The sequence below is a fragment of the Psittacula echo genome, assembly GCF_963264785.1.
Source record: "Psittacula echo genome assembly, chromosome: 1".
NCBI lineage: Eukaryota > Metazoa > Chordata > Aves > Psittaciformes > Psittacidae > Psittacula > Psittacula echo.
The window spans coordinates 142,230,705-142,244,643 of NC_137735.1; the positions used below are offsets into that span (position 1 = coordinate 142,230,705).

General features: G+C 37.9%; 1 protein-coding gene across 13 annotated transcripts in view; it reads right to left on the minus strand.

The window, feature by feature from the left end:
* BRD1 (bromodomain containing 1) overlaps positions 1-13,939 on the minus strand; it is a 71,841-nt gene that overhangs the window by 9,926 nt on the left and 47,976 nt on the right. For all 13 annotated transcript variants that reach the window (XM_080629485.1, XM_080629486.1, XM_080629487.1 and 10 more), the window contains one exon: positions 432-567. In XM_080629485.1, the coding sequence (XP_080485611.1) occupies positions 432-567 (136 nt within the window). The remainder of the gene's footprint in view (positions 1-431; positions 568-13,939) is intronic.

Below are 13,939 nucleotides of genomic sequence, written 5' to 3' on the forward strand. Positions count from 1 at the left end.
TATCATCACTGCAGTAAATAGCCAGTATTCCAAACCAGAGACTGATAAACTGCAGTTCCACAGCTACTGAATTTACATTCCCTGTGTACAAGGCTTTGCTTTGGAAATTGCTTCTCCCCTCCCCTCACTGAAATGAGCACATCTATTTTCAGTGACTAGGATTAGGAAGGTGAAACAAGACACTATATGCACAAATGTGTATGTATCTATACAGAGCAAGAGAAGCGCAACTGCCTAAATCTGCAATACGGGGAGTTCAACAGAAGAATCCCAGCAAATCTGAAAGGTGTCTCAGATTTGACACACAACTGAGAAAATGGACATGTAGTCCTTTTTTTCTAAAATTTATGCAATCCTCCAATGTGGGTCACAAGCAGTACAGAAAATTGGTATTTTCAGTCTCAAATTGTATTTTAGATTTACAGTTTTACCTTGAGTTACACAAAAGACTGTTACTAGATGAAATACTAGATTCAGATGCACAGCGGCGACGAGGTTCAACTTTTCTTCCAGGAGTATCATCTAATGCTCTCTCTTTACTTCCATCTCCAAAACCATTTGACAGACCTACAGTGTAACACAAAAATAAACTGCATCAAACTTGAAACCACACCATTTTCATTAAAACTTTTTTGTATTCACACATTGCATCATTATTGTTCCGTATTTCAAGAATTTCAATGTGAAGAAATAACATAAGCATTCACCAAACATTTCATTTCAGAACACAGTATTATAAATAGGAGGTTCCTGTAATCCAGATTTTAAAGACAGGATGAAAATAGGTAACATTAAAAAAGTGAAGATCATAATATGTGAAATGCCAAATTGAATATCAAATCAGTGTCTGTATGTCATGTTTCCAACTATTGAGACAGGCTGCAGAAGCTGAGTAGAAAAAAAAAAAACAAAACCCAAGGGAAAAAAAAAAGTTACAAACCAGTCAGATTTACCAAGTCAAGACAAGACTCCTTTGAATACAATGCTACAACCATAAGTCAAGAAATACTGAAAACCCATTTCAAACACTGGAAGTAAAGAGTGGTAGGGATTCCCTTCTAGATGCTATCTACTTCTTCCTGTAAGTCCTTCCATTTTTGCAAATTCAAACTGACATTATGTCTTTTTTCTGTGATTAACAACCCATAATATGCACATTACTATTTTTGACTATACTTCCCCTGGCACAAGCTTAGGTACATCCAAGGCTACTGTATTATAGTTTCACAGTTGTAACGAAAATGTAAAAATAAGGCTTTTATAATTACAAGACACTGATTTCATGGGCTGCCACCAATCCTGCTCTGGGTTTGCTAATTCACAAACAGTACAGTTCTTAAGCTGTTTCCATATCTGGTTAAAAAGACATATTACGAGGTTTAAGATCACATCCCAAAGACTTTCCCAAGGAGGAGGGGAAGAGGTGTGGACATCAGAACTGAAAAAAAAAAAGAAAGAATCCAACACAGACTTGAGAGTATTAACAAAAATGAACTGGATAAAGGCAATGGCAGTAGCCTGCAATCAGCTACTACAAGCTGTAGACTGCAAAGACAACAAAATTTTAAGATGAATTCTCAGCACATTTGTTCCCTTACAACAAATAAAAGTTCTTACTTAAGGCTATAACCAGCAGCATGCTTCTAATACTGGAAGAAAGAGCAACCCATACTGGATATCCTATTATGAGAGTCTTAAAGGTCATCGTGATCATTGTTCATTCAGACACAGTCAAGTAAGCTTATGTAACTTCATGTGTCTTTCTGCAGGACATTATACTGTAAGACAATTACGGCAGAACTCCCCTTATTAAGTTCGAATTCTTCCAGTCTGTTTGCTTGGAAGACCTCTGCAAAGAACACTGACAACTAAGGAACTTGAGCCTAGCAAGTTACTTTGTATGATCTAGTCATATTTCAGGGCATTTCCATACAGTGATTCAAGCGATCTCCCACCAACGCTAGGAGATCTTCCATTTGGATTATGAATGCAGTATTAGATTTTTAAAAGAAAAGGGAGAAGCTATACAACAGTCTGAAAGATTTACAGAGAAGCGTTCTCTTTTACTGTCATTTAGCTGACACTGAAAATATTCATTTAAGTGTCTACTTTGTAACTCCTGTATTTGTTTTTCATTTCCTATGCAAGAAAGAAAATGGTAAAGCTAGTATTATCTTGAGTGTTCAAACCTCAGACTACATGGTATTGATTAATCTTGTTCTCATTCTCAGCAAGTCAGTACAAACAGCTGTAGATTGAGGAGGATTTCAGTCCTAGACTATGCTGAAACACCTGTCAGAACAGATTTTGCTTTATCAGAAAGCTTAAATTCGCCTACGAACTATCACAGTACACTTCGTAACGCATCTGGAATGAGAAGCTGAAAAAACATTCTGCTAATATAAAAAGAAATCTCCTGGGTCTCTGCAAATAACTACTTCTTATTCTCAGATATCCTGTCAGACCTATTTTTCAAGTGAGGTGTAGAAACTGCTCTGTTTTCAGCCTGCCACAAGCCAGAGACACATTACTCAAGTTTCCATTCAGGCCCCTAGCTAATATAAATCAACTATCTATCAGCAGAAACAACTTAGATCACAGATTAAATTTTAAAGACAGATCAAACAATTACTGCTACCAGAACGAGAGCACAGTGCACGTTCCTAAAGGACTGAGGAAGTAGAAAGAAATACCTGTCCATTCTTGTAAGAGGATGTATAAAAAGCCACAGGTATGCCAAATGTGACATGGCTACATGTCTCTATGTACACTGTTCTGTATGTATATCCAGAGGAAAATAAATAAATAAAATTAAGGACTAGCTTCACATTTTGATTGCTTCCATCAGTTTATGACTGTGCTGCTGCTGAAATGGACATTCCGGCACTCTCAGACCCCTGCAATGGTTTCTTCTCATCAGTGAATGTCAGTACCAAGAAACATGTATTCATGGTAATGAACTAGCTTTCAGCAATGCATTTGGAAAAGCAACCATGTGGTTTTGATTGCTGATGTTGAGGAACAAGTGATGCAACAGAAACACGCAACTATAGAAATGGAGATCACAGAATCATAGGACAGTTAGGGCTGGAAAGGACCTTAAGATCATTTAGTTCCAACCCCCCTGCCATGGGCAGGGACACCTCACACAAAACCATGCCACCGAAGGCCTCATCCAACCTGGCCTTGAACACCGCCAAGGATGGAGCATTCACAACTCCCCTGGGCAACCCATTCCAGTGCCTCACCACCCTCACAGTAAAGAATTTCTTCCTTATATCCAATCTAAACTTCCCTTGTTTAAGTTTGAACCCGTTACCCCTCGTCCTGTCACTACAGTCCCTGATGAAGAGTCCATCCCCAGCATCATTGTAGGCCCCCATCAGATAATGGAAGGCTGCTATGAGGTCTCCATGCAGCCTTCTCTTCTCCAGGCTGAACAGCCCCAACTTTCTCAGCCTATCTTCATACTCTCCAGTGGTAGTCCAGTCTTATACTAGTTTAAACATAATTTATGAGTGTAATTATTTCACTAATGTATGATTTTAAGATTACAGTAAGCAAAGTTTTTTCAGTCTGTAGAATGGTTACTAACAGTGGTGCCCTGGTTTTGGCTGGGATAGTTAATTTTCCTTCCAGTAGCTACTGCAGTGCCATGTTTTGGATTTAGTATAGGAATAATATTGATTTCACACCAATGTTTCAGTTGTTACGAAGTAGTGCTTATCCTAAATTATGACTTTTGAATCTCTCATGCTCTGCCAGTAAGGAGGAGCACAAGAAGCCAGGAGGGAGAGGAGACAGGACAGCTGACTCAAAGTAGTCAAACGGGCATCCCATACCACAGCACATCATGCCCAGTGTATAAACCGCGGAGAGTTAGCTGGGAGCCATGGACAAGCTGCTTGGGGACAGGCTGGGCATCAATGGGTGGTGGACAATTGTACTGTGCATCACTTCTCTTTCTTGGGTTTTATTCCTCTCTGTTATCTCCCCTTTCACACAATTATTATTATATTTTACTTAATTTCAACTATTAAACTGTTCTTATCTCAACCCACAGGTTTTACCTTTTTCTGATTCTCCTCCGTATCCCACAGGGGGAGAAAAGTGAGCCAGTGGCTGCATGGTACTTCAGTTGTCAGCTGGAGTTAAACCACGATAAATGGGGTTAAAAATCCCCATTTTTTTTGACAAATAATGAATATTAAAACAAAAAAGGATTTAGAGCTGCTCAGTCACATTTCTCTCTTGCTTGTGGAAGTATGAAAAACAAAGAACATGCAGGCTTATCAGCAGGAGTAATTTTTGTCAACAGCAAGCCCTGAATGACATGAGCTTATGCAATCCACGTGACTCGAGTTTATACAGTCCACTTTTCAGAAATTATAAGGAACATGCACTATTTTAAGGAAGAAAGATCTCAATGCTTATTTTAAGCAAAACACACTCATATCTACTCACAAATGCAGCAGCTCCCAAGCAACCACACAATGAAATGTGCTTTATGTTATCACCAATGTGCAAAAAAAGAAAACAACAAATATACTACATTTATATGCTAGAACTGGAAATTTCTTTTTTGTTTTTTAGATCATTAAAAACCTCTTCCCATGAATCATGAAACACCAAATCTCCTGTAGCTACTAGAATAAACGAGATTAAAGATCCCCATTTGCTTTAAGGAATTTGCATCTTATTGTCTCAAAAGTTACTACAATTAAGGTCAAACAAAGAAAATCTGTACTAGAACTAACTCATCCTGTTTTTGCAGACTAGTAGCCTGAGTAACCTTGCAACAAACCTCTATGAGCCATATTCATTTTCCAAAAGCTCATGATTTTTAGATATAATGAGCTTTCATTGCAATTGTGAGAGAAACTTTATTAGGCCAAGCACTGAATTTCTTTCACATACCTAACACCCTTGATTGAGAACAACTTCCCTCAAAAAACAACCCCAAGCATCAAACTTTTTTCATTGTATCAAACAGCAAAGTCTGCTATCAATCTTAAATGCAGGGTTACTGTCATTTCCAATCTTCGTCTCTAGACAGCAATTTACGTAGCAAGTTTCCTGCCATATCAATCATGGAATATAACACACATAACAATTTTAAAAATAAAGAAACACTAACAAACCACTGTAAACTTAGTAAAAAAGTACACCAAAGATGATCCGCTTGACGCCTTTTCACTGGTTTCTCACTGCCCTGAGAACAGTATTTATTGGGGAAAGTTTCAACTTTTTCTCAACAGAAGCAGTTTGTTCTTAAACTGCCATTAGAACTTTCACTGACTACTTACGAAGACAGTTAGAATCTTGTTGCCCACAACAAATTAAACGAAACAGGAAAAGGAAGAAAGACAGCAGAAGTTTGGAAAATAAATGACCGAGGAACAAAACTCAGGACAGTCCAAGGAGCAGCGTGCTCTATGAAAACATAAAATGCTGCCACAGAACACAGAACTGTGCACTGCAGACTGTAACTGCATCTTGCAGTTCTGCTAAAACAAAAAATAAAGCAGAACAGTGCAAAATGATTCTAAAGTAATTAAAACTTTATTATGTGTAGCTTGATGCAAAACTAAGTACATCGAAATGTCAGATGAAGTGCTATATTAAAACCACAGCTGAAGAGCTGAGAAGTAATGAAAACCCTTAAATAATTTCAGCCACTGGAAAAGTGGGGGCATTCAAAAACAACTGCACACAGTGCACCAGCACTCATATAACACTGTTTAGGTTCATTTCTCCAAGCAAGGACTAATCAAGTCTGACTTCTGCACTTACCCAGCACCAGTGACATTAGTCTTCATTAAAATATATATATGTATATATAAAAAATGAAATTTATTAAAACTACATAAATGCATAAAAATAGGTGAAACATTTTTTGTACGCTTTACTTCTCCAAGGAAGAATAAACTGCTTTTTGGGGAAGGGAAGAGGATGTAGATGGAACATTCTTGACTAATCTGCTCTCACAGAGCAAGTTCTGGGAGTAAGAACACTAGGACTGGTAAAAATCTGCGACCAATTTGTCACATATACTACAATATGTATAACTTCATAACTTACGGAAATGGGGCAATATATTGAATGAAGAGCATAGTTTCATATATGTCAAAGACTTCCTCCAACAGTGTTCATATTTTTTTGTTTTGTTTTAAGGATGGCTGGTGTCTCCAACATGATCCAAAATAATTACTTCAAATGTAATTGTCTTTCTGCGCTCCAAAATGATCATTTAATTGAATTCCACTCCATGTTGAGGATAACAGAAAATAATTAGGATCCAAAGAGATAAATACCCAGCATGATATTAGTTAATATGAGAACCTGGAAGACAGTGAAAAAGCCATTAAGTCTCTCTGAAAGGAAACAGAGATTTCAAATCAATAAGCCATCCTTACAGCAGTGTCCAGAGACAGTAAGAACGACACAAGTGTTCCATGTATTCTAACACTAGTACTCAGCAAAAGTTTTGAAAGGGGCAAAAGCCAATTAAAAGTTTCAGTTTGATTCAGCCCTCTTTCTTGAAAAGGAAAATATATGCAAGTCACTTAAAGTATAGAATACAACCTCCATGGGCATGATATGCATGGAAGAACATGGTTTTGAAATGTATCTCAAAATCCCTCCAGTAGGAGTAAGGAGGAGGATGACCCTAATTTAAGAGGATTTATATATACAGGTATGCACAGACAGGATAAAGGAATACTCTAAGGCAATAAATAATCAGAAGTAGATGTATTCTTAAATATGCAAAACTTTGAATGGGCATACTGCAGCAACAGAAAGGCAACAGCAAAGTTTTTAGAAAGTGAACCTTGGCGTAGCCCTATAAATGTCTACTTCCAACAGTAAATTCTGGAGTGCACTACGAATATTAGACACAAACCTTTTCAGAATACACAGATGAATATCTGAGTACATCAAAGTTTACAGTTCTTAAAACAGTCTTCAATATACGCAGACAAAACAGGAGGCAGTCAGTCACAAAGAGATAAAAGTTTGGTGTGAAGAGTTCCCTTGGAAATAAAGCCTTTAAAGCCTGCTCAAAATGTGGTCATGGACAGAGACAGTAAAGAAAACAGCGTGAGCCCACGACATGGCACCTACACACTACACAGCATCAGCTTTCAAGATACTAAAAACTTCATCTTTGTTGGTTTAAGTAACACATAATGAATACAGTTTGGTGGCTCACCAAATAGTCAGCTTGATATATTTCAAGAGAATGCTTAAGAATTCACACTGTAACTATTAACTGTCCTTAAAATCTGGGAATAAGAAGTGTCTCTGGCTAATCAGATGAGTCTGTTAAAACAGCTGAATCTGAACTGTAAAACAGAAAGGAAAACCAATCAACATGAAATAGCTACAGCTTCCACAAGATAAGGATAGTCCGTTGCTCTGTGCACTCCAAAAAAAGATCACTGTATTGCAGGACAACTGTTCCGAAACATTTTAAAATATACAAGTGGGAGGCAACACCAGTGGAGGAGTTTGAAAATATTCCAGAAATATTAGAAAGGAAAAAAAGTACATACAAGCAGAAATATTTCTCAAAAAATCCCCACAACTTCTTCAAGAGAGCACCAGCTGTTCCGGTGGTAGAGAAAAGACTGAATACAACAGCAATACAGAAGAAAATGCCATTAAAAAGTGCAAGAACAAAACTTGAGGAATCTAAAACTAGCTTTACAAACTGAATTCTTCAGTCAACTCTAGTTTATATGATTTATGACATGTAAACCACACACAGGTGATTGTAAAATACAGGACTCACATGCCTGCATCACACACAGATCAGTGGTGTCATTGAGGATCCAAGGAATATAATTACTATAGAATGTCAGTAACACTTAGGACCATTTAATTTCTAATTATCTTGTCGAAGACTACTGTTTTCCCAACACATTTTTTCTAAAGCATGCAGTGACACAAGCAGTGAAGATCCTTTAGAAAAAATACTTTAACATTTTCCATTTGAAGATGTCTATTTTCTCACCCACCAAAACCTGATACAAATTGAAAGAAAGAAAACTTAATGAGTTATTAAAACTTAAATCAGTAAAGACTGGTTTTGCTCTCAACTTATATAATGAAAAAGCACGATAATTATCTATTATTGCATCAAAACCCTAGTGCCAAGCAGTCTTCCAGAGCAGCTCAGCAGACAACTACAAAGGCAGGCTACTCCACTTCCTAAATAGAACTAACTTCTTTTTCTTAGTTTCCCTGTATTTGTGAGAACACACGTGCTGGGCATGATATCTGAAAGAAAAGGAAACAGATGGAAAGGTGAACTTCAGAGCTCTTTCATACAAACACATCCAGCAATCCTACTCTCTGAAAAAGGAAACAAGTAATTTACCATTTGCCTTTTACAGCTATTTATAAAAATTGGTTTCTTATTTGTGCCTCATTCTAGGACAGAAACAGAAATGGAAACTGAAGTTGCTAGCTGAAAGAAAGATTAAGGAGATCTGCCACTGTTGAGATGACATTCAGGACAACACAGTAAACTGTGAGTCCCTGAATTAGCAACAACTGTAAACACAACTGCATTTTTGACCAAATTTTCCAGACCCTTCATACCATGAGAGGTGTTTCATATGGGAGATGAAAACTTCAAATAATTCTGTATAAAAGATCCAGTTCTTACTACAGCCATGTAACAGCCTCCTTCCATGATAGCTTGCACTGTACTTGAGGAAGTGCACGATCTGACTCCTTTTAGTGACTGTAACATCACACTAAATATTTATACCAGCCTAGCAAAAATTAACAGTGCTTACAATCTTAAGACTGTCTTCCTGGATTCAATGAAAAGAATTGCAAAGACAAAACAAGATGTTTCACTGCTCATGCAGTCAACCTGCCAGTGCTTAGAGTCTTGCCAAATGAAGATAATCAAGGACTATTAAACACCAGCCTGGCTTTGCTACTTTTAGGCAGCACTGAACACGGTTAGAATAAGGCTGACTTTCATATTCACATCTTCGTGGCTAATCAGATGAATCTGTAGAGAGGGTTTTTTTTTTTTTTTCCTTTCAAACCTAAGATATTTGTATCTTCAACAAAAACAAAAAAATAATATTAGTCCTCAGAATCTGCTTTCATCTCCATTTTTTTCCAATTACACGCTGTTAGAAAATAATTTCTGAGTAAAAGCTGTATTATTATAGCTTAGAAGGGAGGGGAAAAGGGAAAAGAAAATGAAGAAAAAAGAAAAAAAGGAGGAAAGGAAAATGAAAGCAAAGTTAGGATAGCATGGCCTGATAGTCCATGTGACAGCATGATCAACAAACACTGTTCAGGTGGCAACAAAATAAAAGCAACTTTTTTCAAGTATTTTACCTATTCTTGAGTAATAGATGTTTCTTTATATGGGACACCTCTTAATGTGCATATTTCCTCTACGCAAACTGAAGAAAGTATATCTGGGTACTACGATGGAAGACACAGAAGTAAGCTATTAGATGTCCCAAAATACGAGACTGCACGTATGATACAGTAAAAGAACCCATACTACCATAGTTAATTCTTTATGAAGGACCTCCCTGTAAGAATGTAACTACATAATCTATTCTCATCTACTCATAGCAGAATGAGCCCTACGTCACCTGTACTTTTGATTGCCAGGTTCAGTGCTTGAAGTTAGCGTTGGAGTCACTGGATCATTTTTAGGCTCACTCATCTCTTAAATCAGATTGGTGGGTGATTATGTGGAGGTTGTACTAGATGACCTTTAAAGGTCCATTCCAACCCAAACTCTTCTATGATTCCATGATATTCCAAACAGGGCAAACATAAGGGTGCTCTGATCAACCCTGGTACCTTATGTACTGGATATAAGGGTCTTCATGACAGCTAGGCCTGTGAATTTGAAGGTAGGTCATCTATACTCAGTCCCAACACCACAAGTGTGTTCTTAATTTATAAGCGTAATGTGGATCTCCAAATTCACTGCTTTTTTTAATATGCTCAGTAAGTCCCACAGTTCTGTTTACCATATGTACCACACAGAAAAATTAGTGATAAATGTCACAGATGAAGCAAACAGGGGACTCTGACATTTCGTATTTTAGAAAGCCAAACCTGGGCCAAGAAATCAGCTAAGCATTCAAAAAAAAAAAAAATGAAATGCCAATGAAATGCCAGTAAAAGGCTCCACAATTCCTACAGATCAAGAAAAATAGAAGGGCATCTAGAAACATATTGTTACTATTACAGAATATTGAGCTGTACTGATCTTAGAACAAACAGCAATTGTAAGTTGGGTGTTAATAATTACCTTAAAACCATCCCAAAAGATAGTACTTCCAATGGAAGGAACAGGTTTAATACCCAGCAAAAGTTTGTACAATACTGACACGTACTGAAACTTATGCATGCACACACTTCACAAGCCTTGAAAAAGGACAAACCTATTTACCTAGTGCTTCACCAAGCTCCACCATTTTCAACTAGGTTGCTCAAAACTCCCTCTATAGTAATAATACAAACCAAGAAATACGCGAAGGATTTTTAATGGTGAGGAAGTTAAGATTCTTCAGAATCTTTAGATAAATCTTTAGAAGTTCTTTAGATAAAACCAAAAGGAGACTTTATTCTCTCAGATGTCACTGCAATTGCTGACTGGTATAAAAAAAGTTTCCTTCCCCCACTTTCTGCCTTTCACATTGATTTTATTCCATGTATATTACGCAAATAAAGAAATGCAGCATTCATTTTTTTTTCAACTTTATCTCCTTAATTTGCTTTATTTTCTTAGCAAATGGTCAAAGTTTCTCAGCTTTTATCATACCACTAGAAAAAACAACCAACTAACCTTGTCAAAACCTAATGAAAATGCCCTAATGTCCCTCCCCAGTAATTTTGGTAGTGTTCTAATCAAACTTCACTTTCTCAGCCTCTTTGTACTTTATCTGACAACTTAAGGTCCTGCAGCCCCTGTGGCTCTACACTGACAAATTTAACTAGCCAGGGGTAATTCTTTTAAGGCCTTCATCATCTCCAATACTTTGTTTCCATACACACCTGAAAAGTTCTACGTTTTCAAACTTCCTGAAGGCAGGCAGCTGACATTTTGGACATGACTAAGTGTTTACGTAATTAAATTTCACATTAGATTTTACAGGAAACAAGAACGTAAAAACACACACACAAATAAAACCAAGCAGGAAGAATAGTTTCTAGAAGGTGCACACATGAAGCCTGACTTCTAATCAAACTGCCCTGTGCTCCAGCAAGACAAAGATTTATTAGAAATCAAGTACTGATGAATTAAAAAAAACTGTGTTCCATTTTACCCCAGATATGATCTCTATCCTTATCCCACCAAATAAAATTAAGTAAAATGGGTCATCACTGCAATATTAAATCGTATAAAATGCAACTGGAATTCATACACAGGTTACTTGCAGACAGTTCTTAAGTGCTGTCAAATATTTTGTTGCAATGAGGCAGAAACAAAGCCCAACATTTACTAAGATATTTAATATGGGTTTGCTGTACACTGACAACTGCATGCACAATATATATCAAGAAATGATAAATTCATTCATCCCACCAAAAAAAATGGTGCTTTTTACTGTGTTAAATATTCTAATTCAGTGATTTGTGTGTTAACTATTTGCTTAAATCTGTTTCAGTGCCTTAAGAAAATCTGTGTAGCTGGAAGCAAGAATACTAAGCAAATGATGTTTTGCTGAAATTTTCTGTTAGAAGGTATCAACACAGGAAATTTCATAAGTTTATTAAAGTCTAAAGTGACTGATACAACCAAGAACATGCACATTTCATCTGAACCTAATCTAGCATTTTGCAATGTTCAAAAGGTATCTTAAAACAGTAATTTGTTCCAGGAGTTTGTCTTGCCTATACACAACTGACAGAGGCAAAATTTTAGATGGATGATATGATGCACCTTTTGTCCATTAATCAGTTTTATTTTTCTCAGATGTAGTAATTGCACTGACTACTTTCCGGACAAAAAGAATTAACCTCTGTAACAAAAGAGTAGGGGAAGTATACAACAGATACTTTGAAAAGGTCCTTGAACTTGTCGCAGTTAAGATTTGGCATGCTTGAACTTAGCATCATAGAATCATAGAATAGTTAGGGTTGGAAAGGACCTTAAGATCATCTAGTTCCAACCCCCCTGCCATGGGCAGGGACACCTCACACTAAACCATGTCACCCAAGGCTCTGTCCAACCTGGCCTTGAACACCGCGAAGGATGGAGCATTCAAAACTCCCCTGGGCAACCCATTCCAGTGCCTCACCACTCTCACAGTAAAGAACTTCCTTATATCCAATCTAAACTTCCCCTGTTTAAGTTTCAACCCGTTACCCCTCGTCCTGTCACTACAGTCCCTAATGAAGAGTCCCTCCCAGCATCCTTATAAGCCCCCATCACATGCTGGAAGGCTGCTATGAGGTCTCCACGCAGCCTTCTCTTCTCCACGCTGAACAGCCCCAACTTTCTCAGCCTGTCTCCATACGGGAGGTGCTCCAGTCCCCTGATCATCCTCGTGGCCCTCCTCTGCACTTGTTCCAACAGTTCCATGTCCTTTTTATGTTGAGGACACCAGAACTGCACACAATACTCCAAGTGAGGTCTCACAAGAGCAGAGTAGAGGGCAGAGTAGATCACCGCCTTCGACCATCCTTTTTGCTGCAGCCCAGGATACAGTTGGCTTTCTGGGCTGCGAGCGCACACTGAAGCCGGCTCATGTTCATTTTTTCATCGACCAACACCCCCAAGTCCTTCTCTGCAGGGCTGCTCTGAATCTCTTCTCTGCCCAACCTGTAGCCGTGCCTGGGATTGCTCCGACCCAGGTGCAGGACCTTGCACTTGGCATGGTTAAACTTCATAAGGTCGGCATCTGCCCACCTCACAAGTGTGTCAAGGTCCCTCTGGATGGCATCCCTTCCCTCCGGCGTATCAACCGAACCACACAGCTTGGTGTCATCTGCAAACTTGCTGAGGGCGCACTCAATCCCACTGTCCATGTCACCAACAAAGATGTTGAACAAGACCAGTCCCAACACCGATCCCTGAGGGACACCACTCGTTACTGGTCTCCAGCTGGACATTGAGCCATTGACCACAACTCTTGGCATGCGTCCATGAACCAGTTCCTCAAGAATCATACAGCAATCTCTGATATGACCAAAATTTCCTCAGGAAAAACAACCTGTTTTCTTTTTGTATTTCCTAGATACCATATGATGCAAAAGCAAAGATGTGCTATATATGTGATAATGTAGGAGAACACTATGAAATTAAATTTTAAGGTTACATTACACTACTGCTTCGTATGTTTTAAGCAAGATTCATATATAAAGGGAGTCAGAGTATTAAAGTGAACTGCTTTCTGTCCTATAGAAGGTTAAAGTCAAGTTGTGGTACAGTCCCCTATTTGGAAAAAAAAAAAACACCAAAACCCCAAAAAAATTTCAATGCTTTGCCTATTAAGCAATGTTCTTATTATTTTTCCCTATTCCATCACAATTGATGATACTTAGTATTCATACTGCAATATAATTCAACTGCAATAATAATTCACTGTCAACTTCAGTGATTGCTCATGAAGCTGCTAACTCACAAGAACACATCTAAGAAGGCTGAAGCATCCCTTTTCCATCATGGTACTGTTTAGGCGGGAAAAGCACATGTCTGCGGAATTATTCTGAATAAAACCATTTTTTTTACCAGCAGAATGAAATTAAAATTTTCTGAAAATAACCAAATGGGAAAAAATGTATTACTGTATACACAATCTGATTTATTTTTCTCACAATACACACGTCTGCATGAACTGACACCGGCTTGCGTATGCAAAAGCAAAACAATTCAACTGGTTTTAAATCTTGGAAAGCGCCTGACGTTTGTGCTGATTTCCTGCTGAATAGTAGCTCA